The sequence below is a fragment of the Podarcis bocagei genome, assembly GCF_964188305.1.
Source record: "Podarcis bocagei genome assembly, chromosome: 13".
NCBI classification, from domain to species: domain Eukaryota; kingdom Metazoa; phylum Chordata; class Lepidosauria; order Squamata; family Lacertidae; genus Podarcis; species Podarcis bocagei.
Window position 1 is genome coordinate 30,005,332 of NC_138138.1, and position 21,826 is coordinate 30,027,157.

At 41.3% G+C, this 21,826-nt stretch overlaps 2 protein-coding genes across 3 annotated transcripts in view; both read right to left on the reverse strand.

Moving 5' to 3' along the window:
* The window catches only part of LOC308571672 (olfactory receptor 2AP1-like), a gene marked incomplete at both ends in the record, with an annotated part of 295,033 nt that overhangs the window by 167,640 nt on the left and 105,567 nt on the right, over positions 1–21,826 (reverse strand). The window lies entirely within an intron of this gene.
* Positions 1,310–20,632, reverse strand: LOC308570470 (albumin-like). 2 transcript variants are annotated; one of them, XM_081165330.1, is made up of 15 exons: positions 20,475–20,632; positions 19,633–19,690; positions 17,605–17,740; positions 16,321–16,532; positions 15,443–15,575; positions 12,144–12,241; positions 10,819–10,948; positions 9,485–9,696; positions 8,379–8,511; positions 7,833–7,930; positions 6,963–7,101; positions 5,012–5,235; positions 4,650–4,782; positions 3,271–3,327; positions 1,310–1,477 (listed from the first exon to the last, which is right to left on the reverse strand). In XM_081165330.1, the coding sequence occupies exons 1-14, from the start codon at positions 20,557–20,559 to the stop codon at positions 3,280–3,282; spliced, it is 1,839 nt and encodes a 612-aa protein (XP_081021456.1). In that variant the 5' UTR covers positions 20,560–20,632; the 3' UTR covers positions 1,310–1,477; positions 3,271–3,279. The 2 variants fall into 2 exon arrangements, with proteins under 2 accessions (XP_081021456.1, XP_081021455.1); XM_081165329.1 differs by having other exon boundaries at positions 1,310–1,481.

The window sequence follows — 21,826 nt, forward strand, 5'->3', positions numbered from 1 at the left end:
GGGGCTAAATCGGCTAAAAATATGTCCATAAATATAAATATTGATTATTGCCTCATAAGAAATGGTTTTAAATAGAGGGTGAATTGAATGGGTGGAGGAGGGTGGGTTGGAGGAGAGGTGAAAAGAAGAGCTAATCTGTCCGTGGCTAGGGGGCGCAATCTGGATGGTTCTGCCAAGGGCGCAAGATCACCTAGCTACAGCTCTGCTGATGGACTACAACTCCCTTCATCCTTGGACATTTGCTATGCTAGCTGGGGATGATGGGAGTTGGAATCCCAAAATATAGAGAGAGCAACAATTCCCAATCCCTGCACAATGCTCAGATCTAAAGGGAGGGAACACAGCAGCTTCTTCCCGCTTCCAACAGTTGCAGATTTATCTGGCTCAGAGTTTCTGACTCATTCTGACCCTTTTGTGATTAAGGACTGTGTGGAAATGAACTTTAACCAAAAGTATGCTTTATGGAGATCGAGTAAAGAACAAGAGCTTTTGGAATGGCAATAAATACAGAGTTGCCATCTTGGCAGGTTTTGCCGAAGGATTTATAACCGGGAGGAGGAATGGATTTGTTTTCAGACTGCATTCCTGGTGAATCTCCTCAGAGGTTTGAGAAAGGTGACAGATTTGTGAAGATTAACGACGGTAAGACTGTTTTGATTTATGGAAGTGATGTTATACGGAAAACGTCAGGATATGGCTCTTGGATAAAAAAAATCCACACAGGATTATAAACTGTTTTAACCCGCTTGTGGAGATCATCAGAGGTTACAAAGAGAAAGGAAAAATATATGAAAATAACAAGAAGAGATGTGGAAAATAATAAGAAAGGACTGGATAGTACTGTGAACATCATATGGACAGATTTGTGGACATTAAAGCAGCAGCAAGAAGATGATTGGATCCCCTTCGGAACTTGAAATATGGGTACCCCCAACAAAAATTTAAAATTCGGCTTTGTAATTTGGAATTTATGTAATTTGGTTTGATTTGATGTGATTGGTCAGTTAAATTTTTTTTAAACAAAACAAAACAAAACAAAACAAAACACATTCTGACCCTTTTGCCCTGCGCTGCACACACCATGATTAAAGCCAAGATGTGGGAGAGCAGACACTCTAGGGATGAATAGTCAAATAGAGAGAGCAAGTCCATGGGAAACAGAAGCTTCTGCTTGTCTGCTTGGTACCAATAGTTACAGAGTGCTCCCAAACTTCCAACACACCTCCTCCTTTCACATGCACACACACACACACAAGCCCATATGTTATATTTTTACTTAACTGAATCACTGTACTGCAACAGAGGAAGATTTTATTTAAACACTTTATTAACTCTCAACAGTAAAACTATAGTGAGAGATGAAGATTATGGAAGAATCAAATCCTTGTTTCCTATGAATCAGAAAGCTGATGCGTCACAAGTGAAGAAGAAATCAAGGATGCTTGAGCTTATTTGGGCTTTATTTCCAGTGTTCTTCCTTTCTTGAGAGAGAAGAAAATAACAGCAAATAATTATTTGCAGCAAGCAAATAAGAACAAGCAGAACATTTTAGAGAAAACGAGATACCCCTCATTTCACATCTATTGGTCAGTTCACACAGTCCCATTATTTTGAAACAATAATAATTTTAATTTAAAGGCACCCAGCACACACACACACTTGGTGTACTTTCTTGTAAGTTGGCAGACTAAATTCACCCTGGACGGAGAACTACACCGGCAAATTCTATCCATTTATGTCAAAAGAAAAAGAAGTGATAGCTGGGTTTTGTTTGGTTTTGTTTGTTGTTGTTTTTTTTACTAATAATGAAGGGGAGAATTTGACATGCCCTTCTGGGGAAAACCCTTGCTTCTATTATTCTGAATTTTTCCAGGATTCATGCCTTAAGAATGAAAGGTACTCCAAGGGCAGGGAGAAGATATAAAGCATAAAAAACAGCAGTGAATTAGGAATAAGTATAGGTGGGCAGGCAAACTGAACTAAGCAACCTAAAGAGTAATTCAGCCTGAAGTAGTATGATTTAGAAAGCCCAAAATTGAAAATTTTCAGCCCTACTGACAATCAGGTAGAAAAACTGAGAGGGAGGTAAGACCAGAATGTACACTTGAAAATGTAAAGTGTGAACTATGTTTCTGTTTGTTTCTGTGTATTATACTTAGATTACCTGTGAGTGTATGTTTGTTGGCAAATGTGGGTTTCCCACTGCATAATCAGAGGCCCTTTAAGTATTTGGTTTGGAGAAGCCTCACTATGGCTGTAGACATAAAAAAGTGGGGGGTGAGAAAGGCATTGGTTCCTATTGTGTGTACAGTTGTACATTGGTTCTTGAACGGAATCTGCTCCGGAAGTCCGTTCGACTTCCAAAAACCAAGACATGGCTTCCGATTGGCTGCAGGAGATTCCTGCGCTCAATCGGAAGCTGCGGAAGTCACGTTGGATGTTCGGCTTCCAAAAAAAGTTTGCAGACTGGAACTCTCACTTCCGGGTTTGTGGCATTTGGGAGCCAAAACCTTCGAGTCACAAGGCATTTGAAAACCAAGGTATGACTCTATATACATCCTCTCTTTGTTACCTCTCATTAGAGGCACTATTTTCTCAAGAGGGACACCCCCCCTTGATTGAGGGGACCCAGGAGCACATGATGTCACATATGCAACGTTGTGCAACGTCCTGACATTGTGTGTGCAACATCGCGAGGAGCCAAGGGGCAGAAAGCCCTCTGAACATTGAGGGGGCCTGGACTCCTCAAAGAAAGAAAGAAAGAAAGAAAGAAAGAAAGAAAGAAAGAAAGAAAAAAAACATGGTGGGGCGCTGAAACTGCCTTGGCCTCTAGGAGCTGGCACATATACCTCAACTGAGTGCAAGCTTCTGAAATAATTCAAAACTCTGAAAGTTTTATTTGTTGGAGGCAAATATGTGATAGATGCAATAGAATCTCCTGGGCATGATCCCCTTTGAGATATCTGAGATAATAAAATGGGTCCCCAGAATCTGAGTCTCTCTGTATCCTAGAGGAGGAAGTGTTAATCATGAAGACATGTATTCTGAATGGTTCAAATATCCATTCTTTTGTCATAATGCCATGTTCTGGCTATAAATAGATACTCCAGACCTTGGGTATAGGTATAACATAAATAAGAACAGGGGTTAAGCAAGGCCCTTCATACGTAATACTTTCACTGCAAGAAGCAGCAGATAACATCATCCTACATTGTCAATGTTGAATCAGTTAAACCTTTTCACACAAGCCATGCTTGCACATCAGCTCACCTGAGATGGCTACTGCTCTCCAAAAACAGCTCTACTGCGCTCAACCAGTTTTGGACCCTGGAAGAAATGACAAACACCCTTTGACATTCCTAGAGAAAGTGCTCCGAGTTGACCATAGATCTCTGCATTGAACAATTGTGTCAGTTTAATTCTAGTAGCCTATTGTGAATGATACAGGGGCTCATTCTGGCACCTTGAAGAAACTTAAAACCTCCACCCACAGCCTCCCACTAATTTTATAGCAAAAAAGGTGATTGCAATTTTATATTTCTAGAGCAGTGCATTCAAATACAACCTTGTTTTCTTCCTAAGCCCCTGTTGCTCCCACCTCATCCTCCAAATTTGGCCTTGCATTGCTAAACACACCACCCCATCCTAACTATATTCCTATGTAGGTGGGCATATTTTTCACATGTGATACCAGTTTCTCTTTCTCTTCAAGAGAGAAATTCTGACTTGGTTCTGCCGGGGGGGGGGGGATAGAAGAGGGCAGGAACTGGTGTTTGAATAGTGCTGTGAAAGCTTAGGAGAGTCATGTGGGGGTAGGGGTGGGGTTGAAATGCTGGAGGCAAGCAAACTTCAGGCAACAAAATATATTGGACTGGAACTGGTGAAATCTCCTTTTCCATCACATTCTCTAGAAAGCTTGATCAGGATGCATTTTTTTCTTATGACAGTATTTACATGGTATTGAGAAACTACTGCCTGGTTGCAAATACCCCCTTTGGCGGCAAGGTACTCAAGAGGGTAATGTCAAAGCAGCTGCAGACATTCCCAGAGGAAATCTAGACCCATTTCAATTTGGGTTCAGACCCAGATTTGAAACTGAATCTGCCTCGGTTGCCCTGACAAATGACCTATGTTGGTAGAGGAACCAGAAGAGCATGACACCATTGCTCTTACTAGACTTTTTCATAGGCTTTTGTTAGCACTAACAATAGTATCCTCCTGGACCGGAGGTGTTGAGTTGCCCCCAAGACTGGGGTGGGGTGGGCATCATATGTTGCATGTGTGTGACGTCACTCACAAGGCATGCAGTGTCACACATGTCTCTGGTTGCCGTGCAGGCCGGTGCAGCCTTCTGTTAGCATACTGCAGCATACTCTTCCTCCACCCATGGCCTCATTCTATTTTTTTAAAGCTACAAATAGCAATTGCAATGCTATATTTCCAGAGCCCCACTTTCAAAACATGGAGCTTTTCTTCCTCATTCCTTTTGTCCCCACCACAACCCTGAGAGCTACTTGCCATTCTTGTCACTGAGGAGGAGTCCAGGCCTAGGTACTCATATCCCAATCAAGCACTTGGCCTCAGCCTTGTCAGGCTGTCAGTGAAGAAGAAGAAACTGTCCCAGACATTTGTCTTTCTAAGAAGTTTACCTCTGTCATAAAGCATTCCTCATGATTTTCAGCTTCGCAGCATTGTGTCACCATGGTAGTGAAATATCCAGTCACTTCTGCTATTTGCTCAGTGGTGCTGTTGGGTTGGTGTTTTATTACGTGGACAAGCTGCCTGCAATGAGAACAGTGAGTGATAGGTTGGAAGCATAAGCTGCATGTGTCTCTCATCTTAGTGAAATCAAGTGCTGTTTCCTTCATGATTTCAACAAGGTGGAGAGTTTCAGAACTGCAATATGTGTAGAGACTGAAGAAAGGACAGGTCTTTAGGAATAGAGGTGAGGAAGGCTAAAAGTATTGGATTGCTTTGAAGTAGCAAACTAATTATTGGGCTGATTTCTTACTTTTGCTTCCTTAGTAGCAATTCATCTGGGGTAGCCGAGCATAGATCTTGGTGGGAGGTAAACAGTTCAGAAGAGAATGGTACAGGGACATAATCTGGATCTACTCCTAAACTGCTAAAGCAGTCCCGGCGGAACTCATAGGAATCTTCACAGCAGTTGTGCATTTGTTTGTTTAGTGGTTTAACTTCATGTCGCTGACATACTTCTCCTAGTAAAAGGTCTGTCTAGAGAAAGAGAGATAATATGTTGACCTTTGATGAACAGAAGAGTGATTAAAGCAACTTGCTTGCCACATAAATTAGCCACTATTTCAATACAATGAATGTAACTTTTGAAGACACTGTGCTTATGAGATGCTAAAAGGTTGAACAATCCCATATTGTCACATGCATTGAATTTATTTCAATTTTATAAAATTACAATACCAAGTGAATATAAATAATAGGAAGATAGACAATAATAGCCATGATCAAGATTAGCAATGAAATTGGGGAAGGCGGGGGGGGGGGAGTCTAATGGAGCTGCACTGGCAACTACAGAACAAATTCAATAATGAACAGACTTCACCACACAACACACATCTGAAGTTCTATATTTTCAACCAATCCAGGTATGCGTGTCAGCCTGTTCTGGATAAGGTAGCACACTTACTGAAGGATCAGATACACAATGGTAAGCTAGTTGAGAGGCTGTTGAGGTCTTGAATGCTTTTTCACAGTTTTGGCTAGCACACAGTGGTGAACTACCAAGCTACCAAACTTTCCTCAGTAACTTAACATCCCCCATTGCCAGAGGTTGGACTGAGGAGGAATGGTTGGAGCTGCTGCCTCCTTCTCCTGAACCTTCCCAAGGGCAGGAGGACAGTATTGATTTGGAACAGTGGTTTGCAGAGGGGCATAGTCCAGAGAGGAAAAGTTGGGAAATATTGGGTGAGGAACGGCTAGAAGAGGAAACACCAGGAGAGAGACAGCTGGCAGATTCAGTGTCCTTGGACAGCATTCTTGAGCCCCCCCTTCACCTAAGACTAGACGGGCTTTGAGAGTGATAGAACAGAGAGCTCACTGGCAACAAGCTCAGATTACCTGACACAGGAGTGGCGTAGATTAATGGGGATGGAGAGGGTGAACCTTTACTGGGACCAATGCCATTTCTAGAGAGATATGCATTTCTTTGTCTCTTGCTGTGATTATTAAAGAAACTTACTGGTAAAAACGCTCTTTTCACTTGATCTGCTTATTTACTGCCACCGGGGGGAGGGATCTGATTCCCCGAAGCCTGACACCCATCCAGTTTTCTGTCTGCTGCAATATGGCCCTTAGAAAATAAACTGTGGAGAGCACCAATGGGTATAAAATGATTCTCACCCTCACTGTGGCACTTGGATGGGCAGAAAGGTTTCAAGCTCTTCCAAAAGCACATTGCCACAATGGGAATGGAATTGATCTCCTCCTACTCCTATTAAACATTTGATATGAATGTACTCTTTGTCCTGTATGTTTGTGTGGAAGAGGTGTGTGTGCAGGGTGGCCACACCTACTGCAAGCATGCAGACCCTGGAGGATTCCCAAGGGTGGGTGTGGTTCTCCAGCTAAGAAACATTCAACATATATGTAAGTGGGTCAGCTGTAGACATACCAGGAGAAGTCAAATCTAAGCCATTGTCAAACATCCCTGTCCTTTAGGTCACATTCAGGTTACATTATGGGAAATAAGTTTTAGAACATGTTCAGAACTGTCAAATTCCATGTAAAAAAAAACACCAACAATTTGAAATGGATTCCTTCCCCCATCCCTAATTATTCCACTATTCGTTATTGCATGTTTGTTTGCTTGTTTTTATCTGAGCCCAATTCAAAGGCATTACATTTAAAATAGTATTTAATAAACCCTGCTGAACAAGAAAGAAATGTGGATGGAGGAAAGAGGCCAATATGGAGGATAAAATACTCACATTCTCATCAGCACACACCACTATGTGTGCATCATCCTCCTTACAGCATTTGGCAACAACACCTGCGAATTTCATTGTGTACTGGTACAATTCTTCAAATGCCATCTCAGGAGCTCTCTTCGTATAATGGACAAGGACTCTGCAAAGAACCATAAGTGAGAAGATTTTAGTCAATGAGAATTTGGGATGCAACCCTTGTCGGGGGGGGGGGTGTTGCAGTAATGCTCAAGGACTCAGAAAACTGCATTGTCTTCCACAAGTTGACAGGTTACTAGAACAAGTGAAGTCACTTTTAGGGCTGCACTGGTGGGAACACTGGAGCTTCAATTTAAGAGTTCTCCCCATCTCGACAAAGTCTTGTGTTCCTATGTAAACAAACAAATTAATCACTATCCTGGATTTGATACACAGCTGCTGGAAGTTCATATAACTTAGCTGATGTTGCAGAGGCAGACAAAGCACAGTTAACCGCTGTTTTTTCCCTTTCCTTCAAAATGGGGGTAGGAGGCAGCCATTGTTGTTTCGTTGTGCCAGCAGACTTTGTTTCAGACTCATTTCAGTTTCTGCATAGCATAGATTCTTCTAATTAGGTCTGCTTAAACTCCACACCATCCTCGTGTCAAGATACACCAGCTATAGACTTTGCGCCTCATACATCATGCCCATATTCTCCTTCCCACCCCACATCTTTTGGGTTAACATCCATCCACATGAATTGTTCTTGAGAACTCTAAAGCTATTCTTTATTGGCTCTAATAAAAGTATTCATCCTCTGCATTCTGTCTCTACAAAGAGGTTATCTAAAACTAAATTAGCCCAGCTAAATTGACCCCTATTCACAAGCTATAATATGAAAAGGATAGAGCATACTCATTTTGGAAGCCGTGGTCTCCTGCTTTCTCATACAATTTGCAGCGCATCTTAAATGTTTCCAGGGTATTGTCAGCGTGTTGTCTTAGTTCTCCTTCCTAAAGGAAAATATAACTGCTATTAAATATTTGTACGGTGATTCTCAACTTACGCTGGGGTTAGGTTCTGGGGAAAGTGCCTAAAACCAAAATCTCATACAGTCAAAACACACTGAGTTCAATGGCAGGTGTGATTGTCAAAGTCTTTTTTCCCCCAGATGCCTGTCCTCTTTCCACCCCTGTGTGTGTGTGTAATTTGCCAAACATGTACACACAAGTTAAATGTGCGTATATTATGAGTTATTTAAGGTGACCACTTTTAATAGGGAATGGTAGCTTCAGCTGCATAAAAGCTTCAGTTCCAAAACAATAATAACAATAATAACAACCCTCCATATGTCAGTTCCAGTGAACAGAACTTGGATCTGTTTGTTCACTGGAATTAACACATGGATTTATTTATTTTCAAATGAAGCTATTAATTACATGGAGATGACACATAACTCACCCCTTGATGAAAGCACTCTTCAGGATGCTCAGTTTCACAGCACTTTTCCAACAAACCCTCATATTTACTGCCAACTCTCAACAGCAGTTGCTTAGAAAACTCAGGGTTTCTCCTTCCAGTCTCATAAACAAACCTGGAACATAGGGAAGAACGCATGGTGATTATGATGTTGTGTTATCTACAACAATAATAGTAATACACGTAGAAAGTGTTGAAAGTACTTCGAATACATCAACTTAGCAATTCATTAGGCAAACGCTGTAAGTTGGGTATTTAAATTTTATTGCTGCTGTTTGTTTGTTTATCAATATAACTTCAATATTGCAGCCGCAGGAGAATTGCAAACTAAAACCAGGTTCAAGGGCTGCAAATTAAAATCAGGACTAGACTTTGAGCATCAATCTCCACAAAATTTATGATTTTTTGCAAAGTGATAAGGTAGCATGGTTTTTAGGTGCACTGTATGAGGGCAGGGGGGTGGCTGTTTCTCATAGACCCATGGGGCCACTGGTGCCATCTATAGAGGGCCACAATTTTTTTGCTGTGGGTCCCCGGCCTCCACTTCCAACTGCCGCTGCCTGCTGTCCACCACTGTGCACTGTCTGCCTCTGCCACCCACTGCCTTACCTCTGGTGCTCCAGTGCTGTGGCAGCAACTGGGACAGGCCTCTGTTGGGGTCCACTGCCCCCACACTGGGCAACCACAGTCTGGGGCCCAAGTTGGCACCATTGTATGGGGCAGCCATTATTTCCCCTGCAGAATTGCTCTGAAAATAATGCTACATGATCACATGGTGTCACTTCCAGGGACATTCTTCTTGGCCTATTTGGATAGAGCACAGCAGGAACTGTGCACCTAGCTGTTCAAGGTCATTTTTTTTAATTTTTAAAGAACTTTACCTTCCCCTCAGAGGGGGAAAAATCATGGGAAGCAATCAGATTGGTTTTTAATTGTAGGTTACAAAGTATCCAGCACATGATAATGAAGTTACATTTCCTTTTTCCCTTCTGATACCACATGTGTTCTTCTTGCCCTCAGTATGCTTGGCAACCCAGTATGCTTTATAGAGTTAGGATTGAGACCAATCTGAATTCTCTATACCATACTTTTCTAGAAGTGTAGCCTTGTTCTCCGTGAAGTTTTGGCACACTTCCTTAACCACAAACTCCTTGAAAGTGGAAGGCAAATCGGCAGGTTTGTCATCATTTTCCGCATTTACGAGACATTCTTCTCGATCCAGCAGTTCCCTGTCACAGCAGTCCTTCACTTTAGTAGATATAGTGTCTTGATGGGTACAGATATACTCTATCAAATCTGCCTGTAAGAAAAGAGGCTCAGAAATAACTGCCGTATTTTTCTCTCCCTAAGACGCACCTATTTTTTAGAGGGGGAATGCAAGAAAAGAAATATTTTTAAAGGCAGCACTGAGCAGAGCCTGTATGCATCCCAGGCTCTGCTCAGCACTCCCTTTCACGAGCCGCGTGGAGCGTGTGTGTGGCGCTTCCCAGGAGGGAAAAGTCCCCAAGAGCTACACACACACTCCTCGCGGCTTGTGAAAGGGAGTACGGCTCTTGGGGGCTTTTGTGGGAGGTGGGGGAATGGACTGAGGGGCTGCCCTCTGTCCCTTCCCCCACCCTCCACAAAAGCCCCCAAGAGCCGCACTCCCTTTAAAGAGTGCACGGCTTTTGGGGGCTTTTCTATGAGGTCGGAGAAGGACAGCCAGTCAGTGAGGGGCTGCCCTTCTCGCTCCTCGGTTAAAAGCCCGCAAGAGCCATGCGGAGCATGTGTGCAGCTCTTGGGGGCTTTCCCTGCCTGCCTCCCGCCTGCATTCGCTCCATAAGACGCACACACATTTCCCCTTACTTTTTAGGAGGGAAAAAGTGTGTCTTTTGAAGCAAAAAATACGGTAGTTATTTTAAGGCAGGAGCTTTCAAGTTGACAGACAAAGAGCAGCTTGATGTGCCTGATCACTGAAATGCTCGCATTAGCAAAATAGGCCAGAGTCCACAGTTTTATACACTCAAATGGAATCCGATTTGCCCCTGGTGCCACCTGACCCCAGCTGAGGTAGAAGAAGCAATAGTATTCTTTAGCCAATTAGAGCACTGTTAAGTGAAGTGAAGCAAGGAGTAGGTCAGCAGCTCCATCTTCTGTCAAACAACCAGTGTAGTATAGAAGAAAGCAAGGGAGAGCCCCACCAGGATCCTGTTTGAGACTCATGGTGTTTTCACCAGAGGACACTTTTGTATTCTGTGAGGCCTCCATTCTTCTTCACAGCTGAAAGTCATTTAACTAAGGCTATGCAAAGCCCCCAATTTGCTCCCTGGCCAGAATTCTTCCCATAAGGCTTTGGGCCAATCTGGAGATTATGACTAGACAATGCCAACATCCATGTTATTCTTGGTTTGAAGTAAGTTACATTAAAATTAACAAAACTTACAACATCAAGGAAATACTCCAGAGTATCACCCTTGCAGAACACTTCGTGGATGTGTACAATGTCACCAGCAAACTTGAGAATGATAGGAAAGTCTGCCTTTGGGAATTTCCGGCTCAGGTCAGCAACTTCCCTGGAAAGAAAGCAAACAAAATGTTGAGATTGTTTCAAGACAGATGCATATATATATATATATAGAGAGAGAGAGAATTTATTCCCAGCAACACTGGCAGTTTATTCATATTGTGTCCTGTAGTCCACTATATACCTACAGTACTACACTTCTGAACAGTTGCATTCAAGGCTTCATGTTTCTTTCCTTCTATTTCATACAAGCAGATAAAAGCTGCAGAAATTGGCACCGGCTGCTTAATTCAGTGCCCTGATAATCACAGCTTTTTTCTGGAAAGAAAGTTTTTATCACTTATTGGTTAATGTGAGTAGACAATGCCAGGGCCCAAGAACTTTACTCCTGGTCATTTTCAGTGCCATACATGACACATTACACTTTTTTTTTTTTTTTACCACTAGCAGAAAGCAGACCATACTATGGAAATTTTGGAATAGCTGCCTAATTCTCAATCCAGATCCTGGAATGCCATTGGGGATTGTTATCCTTTCACCAAAGTGTACACATGACCCTATTTATATCACTGGCTACATTTACGTTTGAATGGCTGAATCACAATCTACTAAACCAAATGTTGATGCAAACATGATAAACAAATAAAGAGAAAACAAAACCTAAGAGGGTTTAAAACATGTGAATTGACTTTGCTGCCCGAAACATCAGAACTATAATTCTTTACATCCCCAGGCACCTTTCAGTAGCACACCACAATCCAAATTCCTGTGGTGAATGTTAAATATAGGGGTTTTGTTTTTTGTTTTGCTCTTTTCTGATCCAATATTTCTGTGGTTCTTTGTGGGGGAAGCAACATGCTTTCAGTGTGCCTTAAATGAATATGGTGGATGTGACCAGATGCCTCTGCTCTCTTCTTATAGCACCTCATGGTTTTAATTGCAGAGGCTTACAGTACCTGGCAATATGTTTTGTGTGTGTTAAATAAAATGCATTTTGCTTTTTCCCAATGCTACAATTCTATGAGCATCTCACCACCCAGGTAGGCCTTCCAAGAAACTGCTGTGTAAAAGAGATACTGAGCAGGGAGATATATCTAAATCAGCCTCATTTGGGAAATTGTTTCTGATACCTGAAAAAGTTTCATTTGTGCTCAAAGGTTCCTGTAATTCTCAAGAATACTTGATCATCCATGTAGCTAATGTCACACCACCATCCCCCCAAAAGAGAAAGCACCCAGACTCACTGAAACCTCAGGGATCTTTTCCCAAACTCTTTCAGGATGGAACAGGTGTGTTTCTGCAATCCGATGGCATAATTCTTTTGCTCTCTCACAGCCGGCAACTGTCAGAGAAAACAACATATACACTTCCGGGTTAGCGCGATCGGCAAATGGCAGATTCCCTCCGAGCTCCGGAGGGAATCGGCTCGGTGGAAGAGGTGTCCTGCCGCGGCGGCGATGCGGGGACCCTCAGAAACCACAGGCGCTGAAGCCTGTGGACTTGGTGACTCGGCGGACACCATTTGCGCCCCCTCCGACTTGCAAAGAAGCCTTTTTAAAGGCTTCGGAGCGGGTGGCGGAGAGCGGCGTGGTGCTGTGAGTAGACTGCTTCTTCCACGGAGTGAAGCCGCAAGCCATGGCTGGAGAGCGCTGACTTCTTTCCTTGATCATTTGGACTACAAAAAGTAACAACCCGTGAGTAATACGGAAATTGGAATTAAAAATTTCTTTCAATTGAATTCGGTACGACCGGGGGAGGTGCCAAAAGGAAGTCCGCCTCCCCCCCCTTGCAGACAATTTAAAGCAAGAATTAGATAACTAAGGTCGAGAGACTGTCTTCCTCTCTTCGAGACAAAAATTTTTAATTTCATGACTTGGATATATAAGTTTATTACTGGAGGATTAGAACTGAACGTTAGAGTTGAAGTGTAACCCCCCCCCCCCGGATCCGGGAGCGACCCGTGAGAGAGCCTGCAGAATATATTTACAGAGTTTGACAGCTGTCAAATGAGCTGTCAAAGTCAGGAAATTCTATTTTTTGCTACTTGTGCCGGTTATTTTTGTTACATTGGACTGTAAGCTTTTGAAAATAGAGAGGAAATAAGAACAAAATAACCTGATTGTTGGAGAAAGAATACTTAGTAACCAGAATCCCTCTAGAGGGGGTTCTGAGATACTACAATGGCCGCAGATGGAAAAATACAGGCAGAGTTGGATAGAGTGTTTGATTTCCTGGGAAAGCTGCAAGAGCAGAGTGATATTATGTCTACAAATCTTACAACCTTGAACCTTAAAATAAACAAATCTGCCGAAGCGGTTAAGGACTTGACTCAAGAAAAATCTGCAGCTGGAAAGGAAGACACATATGCCATTTTGGAGGAATGCGAAGGAGGAGCTGAAACGCTGCAAGTGAAAAAGGACAACCAGAGGCCTGTTAAGCTGGAATATAAGGAAAGCAAGGTTTGGATGACAAAAATCCGGTTTGAAATGGAGAATGAAGATTGGGGATTTTTCCCTATGGGGAGTCCGGAAGACCTATGGATTACAAATTTGATCAAGGCTAAAACTGGAATGTTTGGGACATTTGGGTCATTTGGACTTAGAAAGAGTAAGAAGCAGGACCTGGACTCTTTCTTTGAATATGGAGGTCTGGTTGGAAAAAACATAGACCCTATTGGGTCAAAGATGCTCCGAGATCCGATGTTCAACATAAAGGACTGTCAACAAAACCGGCTGAAAGGGACTGAGAGAGATTTAAGGGCCTCGGATGTGATAGATCCAGGCTGAGAACTGATAGACTGAAGGACAATTTCTGGGGATCGAAACTGGGGGAGGGGGGGGGAAGCTTTGGAATCCAAAGGGGTACAATTATATGTTTTCATTTGATAGGTTGTTTTGTAATTATTTTAATAATTGGGAACCTCGTGAAAGGGAACTTGGGTCGACCTTAGAAAAAGGGGTTAATGTCGAGTATTAAAATGAGGTTTAGAAGTTTAAAATTGGCTAATTAAGACGAATTAAGTAAAATATTAATAAGGGATAATTTGGGTATAAAGAACTTGCTGAGCTAAATTTTGGAATTGGGATGCAAGAAGGGGAGGTGGGGGAAGTCTGGGAAAGTGGTTAAGAAAATAAGGTTTTAAAATTATACGTGTTATTTGTGTGTAGTGTTGATGTGTATGTTTATGTTTTTGTGTTTGTCTAAAAAAATATATGAGAAAACCCTAATAAAAAATTTATTAAAAAAAAGAAAGAAAACAACATATACAATGCAATGAAAATTAATTCATTGCAAGGAGCGACTTGGAGAAAAAGCAAAACAAAGGGTTTCTGATAGTGGCCCAACCAATACCGGGCAACCAAATCTACAGCTGGTTTACAGCTAATTGAACTGAATTCATTTTCCTTGATCTATATCTCCTGATGAATCCAAGCTTTCAGAATTCTGACTTCTGCTCTGATAAACATATCCAGTAAAGTCTCGGAAAGAATTGTGGGAGGAATTGCACTTCAGTGAGAAAGCACCTGCCTTATACTGTATTTCCAGGCTCATTGTTTGCCATTTCTAGATAAACAGAACAGAGGAAGGGAACGACTCCTAATTGAAACCTGGAAAAGTAACTGTCAAAATAGGTAGTATTTGGTTTGATCAGGAGTGGGTAAATGTTTTTAGGCAAGGGCCACCTTCCCTTCTGGGCAACTATTGGGTCCCTGTATGCCAATTGTGGGTGGGTCTAGAGGCCAATGTGGGTGGAACAATGAATGTGAGTTTTTTCTGTGTACAGTAGGCTACTTTCTGTGTGTGTGTGTGTGCACGCGCTTTGTATTCTCCATCTTGGCAAGCAAGAGGCATTATTGGAATTCAAGGACACATTTCAGCCAGTGTGAAACAGGGCCAGTAGGGTGGTGGTGGTTGGGGAGTGTTTGTACCATGGGGAGAATCCTGAGGGCAAGACGGAGAAGCTTGGAGGGTCACAGTCAGCTTCAGGGACTGAAGGTTCCCACCCTGGACCACTGCTCTGAGAAGATGTAAAACAGCTCCCTATCAATCTAGCAGAAATACCAGACCCACCAAGTGTCCCTATTTTCCAGGGACAGTCCTGGATTTACAGAAGCCATTCTGATTTCTGATCTGATCCCAGAATGTTCCACTCTTCCTTAAGACGTCCCTACTTTCATCGAAGAAATGTTGGAGGGTTTGATAGGACATCCCTATTTTCATCAGAAATGTTGGAGGGCATGGAGTTATACGACCCCTGAGCCAATGAGATAAGTAACGATACAACCTTTAGAAAACATCTGAAGGCCGCACTGTATAGTTTTATTATGTTTTTATATGTGTTGGAAGCCGCCCAGAGTAACTGGGGCACCCCAGTCAGATAAGCAGGGTATAAAAAATAAAAGTGTTATTATTATTAGTAGTAGTAGTAGTATTGAATAGGATGTCTCTATTTTCATGGGAGAAATGTTAGAGGGTATGAAATACATTATGTAAATGTCTTTAAATAAAATATTGAGGTGTTATGTGGGCTAAAAGGAAATACCTTTTCTCTGAAGCAGGCATCCTTGTCAGTTTCCAGACAGCAAGTTTGCAGTACCTTTTCAAACTCTTTAACTGTCTTATAGAGTACGGCAACATTTGCAAAAGGATGTCTTCTGGAAAGCTCATAGTAGTAACTGGGTCAAAAAGGAAACTTTCATTAATCTGGACTGCAATTACTCTAAAAAAAGGAAAAAAAGTTGAGGTGCCAAGATCTTTTATAATTAAAGCTGTTGTTAAGGAGAGGGAGGACAATTATTAAACCTATGTTACTGAAAAGAATGACAAGGCAAAAAGATTCCAGTTGCCACACAGGATACTCAGGCACTCAGGCCACTTAACCATTGGCCTCAAGGTAAGAAATTTGACAGCATACAGTATATATAGGTAGCATTAAATGTCATTTCCTCTAATTGCAAACCCAAACACTGTGTCCAGATAGCTATGGTCTCAAAATGGGGCCAGTGAGAAGGAAGAGAGAGGCACCAACATGATTGGTAGGACCAAAAAGAAGGACACAGGTCCAAAAAGAAGGAACTCCGTCCCCACCCTCCACTTCCCCCAAAAAACCATGCAAGCAATGCCTTCCTACTCAAACACAGAAAACAGCCCAATGAGGACTGAGTATGCTCAGCAGTAACATAATGTTGGGTGTTGGAGGTGGGGGAAGAAATGAGTGGATCAACAAATCCTGGTAGAGGACATGGGGGGCTGGATTGAACCCTGAAGTATTTTATTGCAGCTCTAACCTAATTTTTAACATCTTGCATGAAATAGGTGAGAGGATTTGTAGGAGAAAGTCATATGTTACACATTATTTTCATTCTTCCCCCAAAGGAGAACCAGTTCAGCAAAATGACTACATCAACTCAATTGACTTACTTGGCCAGAAATTCAGCTCTTGTATCTTGGTATACTTTGCATACGTTCTCTCCATCTGGCATTACAAAAGGAGGAATGAATCCAGAAGTTTCACTTTTATGAGTTAGAAAGCAGTCATTTCGTTCGGGATCAACTTTGCCACAACACTCAGTAAATCCATATTTCTCTGCAAGACCTTCTTCATGACAAATTTCATCCAGAAAAACAGTACGCTGAAGGAGAGATGCAAAATGTTTTCATTTATTAGACATACACTCGCCTGTTTACTTGTTGCAGTTATATCAAATATCACATGTTTTAGGGGACATCTGTATAGTTGTCTTAAATTGTAAGCCATTGTTAAGTGCATCTAGGCAGCTGTTTATATGATCAAGTTTACATTTTATAAGCGATTTAAAGAAGGACAATTTCCAGATAGTTTTATGGAAAAGTCAAGTTTAGTTTATAAACCACCATAGTACAACATTTCATGCATAGTACCTAATACAACTTGTTTCACATGTTTGTTCACATATTACACTGCACCCGGGTACAAGTTCCTCTGCACATGTGTAAGTGTGGGAAAGAGTGTGTAACTCAACTACTATGTTCATAGTTAGAAAAGGCAGTCATTGAAAATTACATGTGATAAACTGTACAAGCTCAACTATTTCTCTACACAGATACGCATGTTACACATGTGTGAACACCTCTGGGTAAAAGAGTGTACATTTGTTGATTTGTTCAGTTAGGGACCTGCATCCACACTGTGGTGTGTCCTGCAAATCAAGTTGTCATTAAAGGTGAGTCCTCTTTATCCCAGGCAGGAGAGAGAACCAATGGGGAATTAATTACTATTAATTACTATTTTTCCACAGCTACATGTTATGGAAGGCACTGCCCTGCATCAAAAATTTTGTAATTAAGTGTGGCAGGTTGTCAGGAGAGAGCTTAGCTCAGCAGTGGGCCATATGTGCACATTTGCTACCAATATGCCTTGCCAAGTGCACATTGTTAAGAACAAGCACCTTATGACAACCGGGCATACTAGGCAGACTTTTGTCTGATCCAATATGCCTAGCTCTGTGCTTTTAAACCAGGTATGTCCCCTATTTATGACTGTTGCATGCATCTCTACATAAACTAGTTTCTTTATAAGTGGAATGTTTTCTGTCTAAAGTTCCCAGTTTGGTCATTTAATTTCATAATCAATCAGAAGAGCATCCATGATGGTCCAGGGCTCCAGACTATGCAATTTACCAATATTTCAAATCATAACCTTCAAATTTAGGTCCCAAGGCTTACCAAAGGCTTTTCACAATCTGGGGTTGCTTGATCATCACTAGAACATTTCTTGGCTAGCTGTACAAGATTGTCATTCAGTTTAGCCACCTCATCGTATGAAGCTCTCTGCAGATTCTGAGACAACAAGCTGATGATGCTGGGAAAACACATTTATTTATTTATAGATAGGAATATTTATTTACCGCTGTATCATAAAAATATATATCACAGCAGTTTACAATATAAAAATATAAAACCAGCCTCCAGTTCCGGTCTGCCTTAATGGAGGCAGCTCCCATGAAATTAGGAGATTGTTGGTGAAGGAAAAACAAGGATGATTGAGGATAATCTTCCCAGTTCCCCTCAGGGACAGGGGGGAATGGGCTTCACTCGCAGTTAATCTCAACACTTGGCTCTCGCTCCGGCATGGAATGTGGGAGGCAGGGAGGTGCTGAGTGCAAAAGCACTTTGCCTGCTGATAACTATCCTACTCCACCATTAAGAAGCAGAGGCTTAATTTGAACTAAAGTACAGGAACGTGCTGGAAGAGATGAGATCATAAAATTTGGAACAGAACCAGCTGCAAAGTCATTGAGGTTTGAACTTGAGAGAAGACTTCATTCAGTGAAAAAGACGGTGTGGGGGGAGGGGAGCCTACAATTTCTTGAAATAAAGTTGTTTCTCTACATTTATGATTCGGCAACCCTCTATTGAATATTAGTTCAATTTATATATGTGCAAGTGAGGAGGGATGAAACTGGATTATAGATATTAAAGAGAACTGTGTGTGTTTAAAAAAAAGGAAAAAGGGAGGGAAGCTCTATTTTGCAGAAGGGTTACGATGGAAACTTAGAGCTGAGTCTTCACCATCCTTTATTATCTATGGTGTGAACTGAACAATGCTAAAAGGACCTGGAATTTAATTTAATTGGAAGTATAAATGCTTATTTATCTTCAGTTGAACGAAAGGATGAAAGAAATCTGCGAGCTTGCCAAGGTTCATTACTGAGTCATCTGCCGTTTGACAGACTACTCTTCTTCCCAGGCTGAGAGGGTGAAAATGGTGAAAACAGGTTATTTATTGGGCCAGAGTGATTTTTGCAGCTGTTGTTAAAGTTGCAAAACAACAAAGCACAGGATGGTGCAATGGAGAAATTTCTGAAACAACAATGGGATATTAGCTCTGCCCAAGGCATGATGGAGAACAGCAATATCCAGGAAAAGATAGACATATCATTTTACAAGGTCAGGAAGAAACACCACGGACAAAATAATTGCCACACACAGGAAGAACAAGAATATAATTTGAGTGCCTCACTTGTAGTTCATTTAATGTGTCAACACGAACAGAAGTTATTAATATTGCAGGTCTTGTATAAGGGATTATTATTTCAACCGGAATGTAATTGAAATTTATAAGATTTTGGAAGACAGAAATAAAGTAATAATCAAACCATCAAATCTACCATGTGGGGGGCCACCTAAATTATATAATTCAGTATTTGAATGATTGGTATTAGTAACTGTATAATAATTTGGTATTGTTATAATGAGGCAATGATTGGACTGTAATCGAAATATATATGTATACAAACACACACACACACAAAACAACAACAACAACACACCAAACAATAAAGTAAAAAAAAGATAAAAACAAGTTAAAAGCAAATGGGAATTAAAACAAACATGAACAGACCATTGTTGAGAATGTACTTTTAATCAGTGACGAACTGTATGCTAGTGCCATCTGGGTGGGCATGCAGGGGGTGGGGGTGGAGGGGAGGGGCATGGAGGGAGCCCACTGTGACTGTGCCCAGGACCACAGCCCCTACAACCCCCCATGCTACGCCACAGTCTCCCTCAACAACACCCTCCTGATTTTACACAATTCCACATATACATGTCGAGTCTGGGAATGTGACACCCATGTAAGTGGGGGGGATGCCTGTATTAATCCTTTAATAGCCTTTGTATTTATTACTCCTTTTTGTTTTGGCATGTGAAGACTGGAGGTCATATCAAGGAAAACCATCTGAAAAGACTTACATGCCTGGAAACTGACCCTCTGCTATTTTAATGAAATGTCTGAAGGTGTCATGGTGTCCTGTAAAGAATACAAAAATCAAATTTTCAATTGAGACATCTCACACCATTGGCAGTTTACCATACAGTGGTACCTCAGTTTTCGAGCATCTCGGAAGCCAAACGATTCAGAAGCCGAATGCTGAAAACCCAGAAGTAATTGTTTCAGTTTCCAAACGTGCCTCGGAAGTCAAATGGCTTTTGAGGTGCGTTTCTCAATTTTTTTCAATGGATTTTTTTTCAATGGATAACAGCCAACATATCCACAAAAGATTGCAAATATTGCAACATGCCCCCAGAATGCTTCCTCTTTGCCATGTCCAAAGTTACTAACTCTTAGTTTGGAGAGGAACTGACTGTGGAACTCTCTGCTGCTTTACAGACAGGGAGCTAAAAAGGATTATAAAGGTACCAGGTGGAGACACCCTTAAAGGCCTTTTAGCCTTAATGACTTTATTATGTATTATTAAACACCATATTTATTGTGCACTTTATAAAGAATCAATGATACTTTTAAACTGATAAATGTTAAAATCAAAAGATATAATAATAATAATAATAATAATAATAATAATAATAATAATAATAATAATAATAATGAGTTTTGCACAGGAAAACCTCACAATGGACTGAGCCCCTAGTCTTTGTTTAAAATAGTATAATGAAGCCAGCAATAATCTGACCATTCCAAATAGCTAGCTAGCTAGCTAGAAAGATAGATAGATATAGAACTATGCATATATTATACATAAGCACAAAATTAATAAGTTTAAAAAACAAACGTATCACAAACCCCCACAACATACCTACATCCCGGTACCTTCTGGGCAGCTGTTTAGACTCAGCCGAGCTTATCAAAAAAAGACAAGAAATTAATGTGACCCACTTCATAGTTTCAAATTATTGAGGGGCTGGGATGTGGAAAGCAGCAAATGGGTAGATGAGCTTTTTATACTTTTGTGCATACATGTTGTTACTGTCACATTCCCAATTAGAATATCAGAAATACTCCTGCTAATAATTATCAGACTCCCAGGAGGTAATGCAAACTTTGTTTGTTACCAGATAACTCTTAGGTCAACTTTTCCCCCTATCAATATTCTGTCCAAAGGTGAATTGAATTGATGTGAGTGGGCCTGGTCAATTTAAAGAGCTTAAGTTCAATGGTATCGTGTGTGACATTTGTTCTCAAGCCTGCTGAAGAGTAAATATTTGCCCTTTCAGAACAGGGGTTGAAAATCCAGACTGGAATCTTATTCATTAATCTATGATAGTCAGAAAAGAAATGTCTAGTGGAGCTAGAGATTTTCAGACCAGCTGTCTTCTGATGACAGAAATCCTACTGTTTTTATTTTGTTCCCATCCCACACTGATGTTTCACTGTGTTTTATATTATGTTGGAAGTCACCCAGAGTGGCTGGGGCAACCCAGTTAAATGGGCGAGGCAGAATTTCATTAGAACTTTCTTTTTTCTGGCTCTCACTTTCCATCAAATTATTATTGCAGTGATGCATTGAAGGGTCTTGATTACATTAGAGGAGAAAATGAAAGCGCTTTGGGCTAATCACGTAATGAAGAAACAGTGAACCCTGTATTGTTATTTTAGACAACATCTGAATGTGTCTCAACAGACACTGCTTTAGATTGATATGCTTTCTTTCTTCCTTGTTGAGGAGGCCCTTCCTGGCCATGGGCAGGAATTTACTACAGAAATTTCTTTTATATTCAGCTAAAGTCAGCAATGATTCCCTGCAGCACTGAGCAAATATAATATAATCCAACTTCCTGTTTACATAGAAATGAACAAATCCACCAATTTCAGTTTCTCTCGCTGTCTTTCACCACTTGATTACATTCAGCTCCTAAGGTGTGAGAATCACATGTGGCACTCCTGCTAAATAGCTAGCTGGGCATCTGCTTCTTCACACCTCTGCTCTGAGGCACACCTCCAACTGCTGAGACAAGCAGTTGGAACATCTGCACACCCTGCCTCCTCCAGCACATTTAAACCCCCTCTTCTAATGTGGTATGTGGAAGTAACCGGAAACTCTCCCTGTGTACATTTCCACCTGCTCCTCTTGTTTTAAACCCCTCCTTATCCTTGGAGGCAGGGAGAGGAGCTGAGGAGATTCGAACAGCATAAGTCAGTGTCTTCCAT

Bases quoted from the DNA above. Each gene is read 5' to 3' on its own strand.
- LOC308570470 (XM_081165330.1), bottom strand. From the start codon at position 20,559: ATGAAGTGGGTCACATTAATTTCTTGTCTTTTTTTGATAAGCTCGGCT. The intron at 5,236-6,962 runs GTGAGTATTTTA...CTCTTTCTCTAG, and splicing joins TGGTGTGTGCTGATGAGAAT to ACAGACCTTTTACTAGGAGA. The intron at 4,783-5,011 runs GTAAGAAATCAG...TTCTCATTGCAG, and splicing joins TTGCTACTAAGGAAGCAAAA to GCAGCTTGTCCACGTAATAA.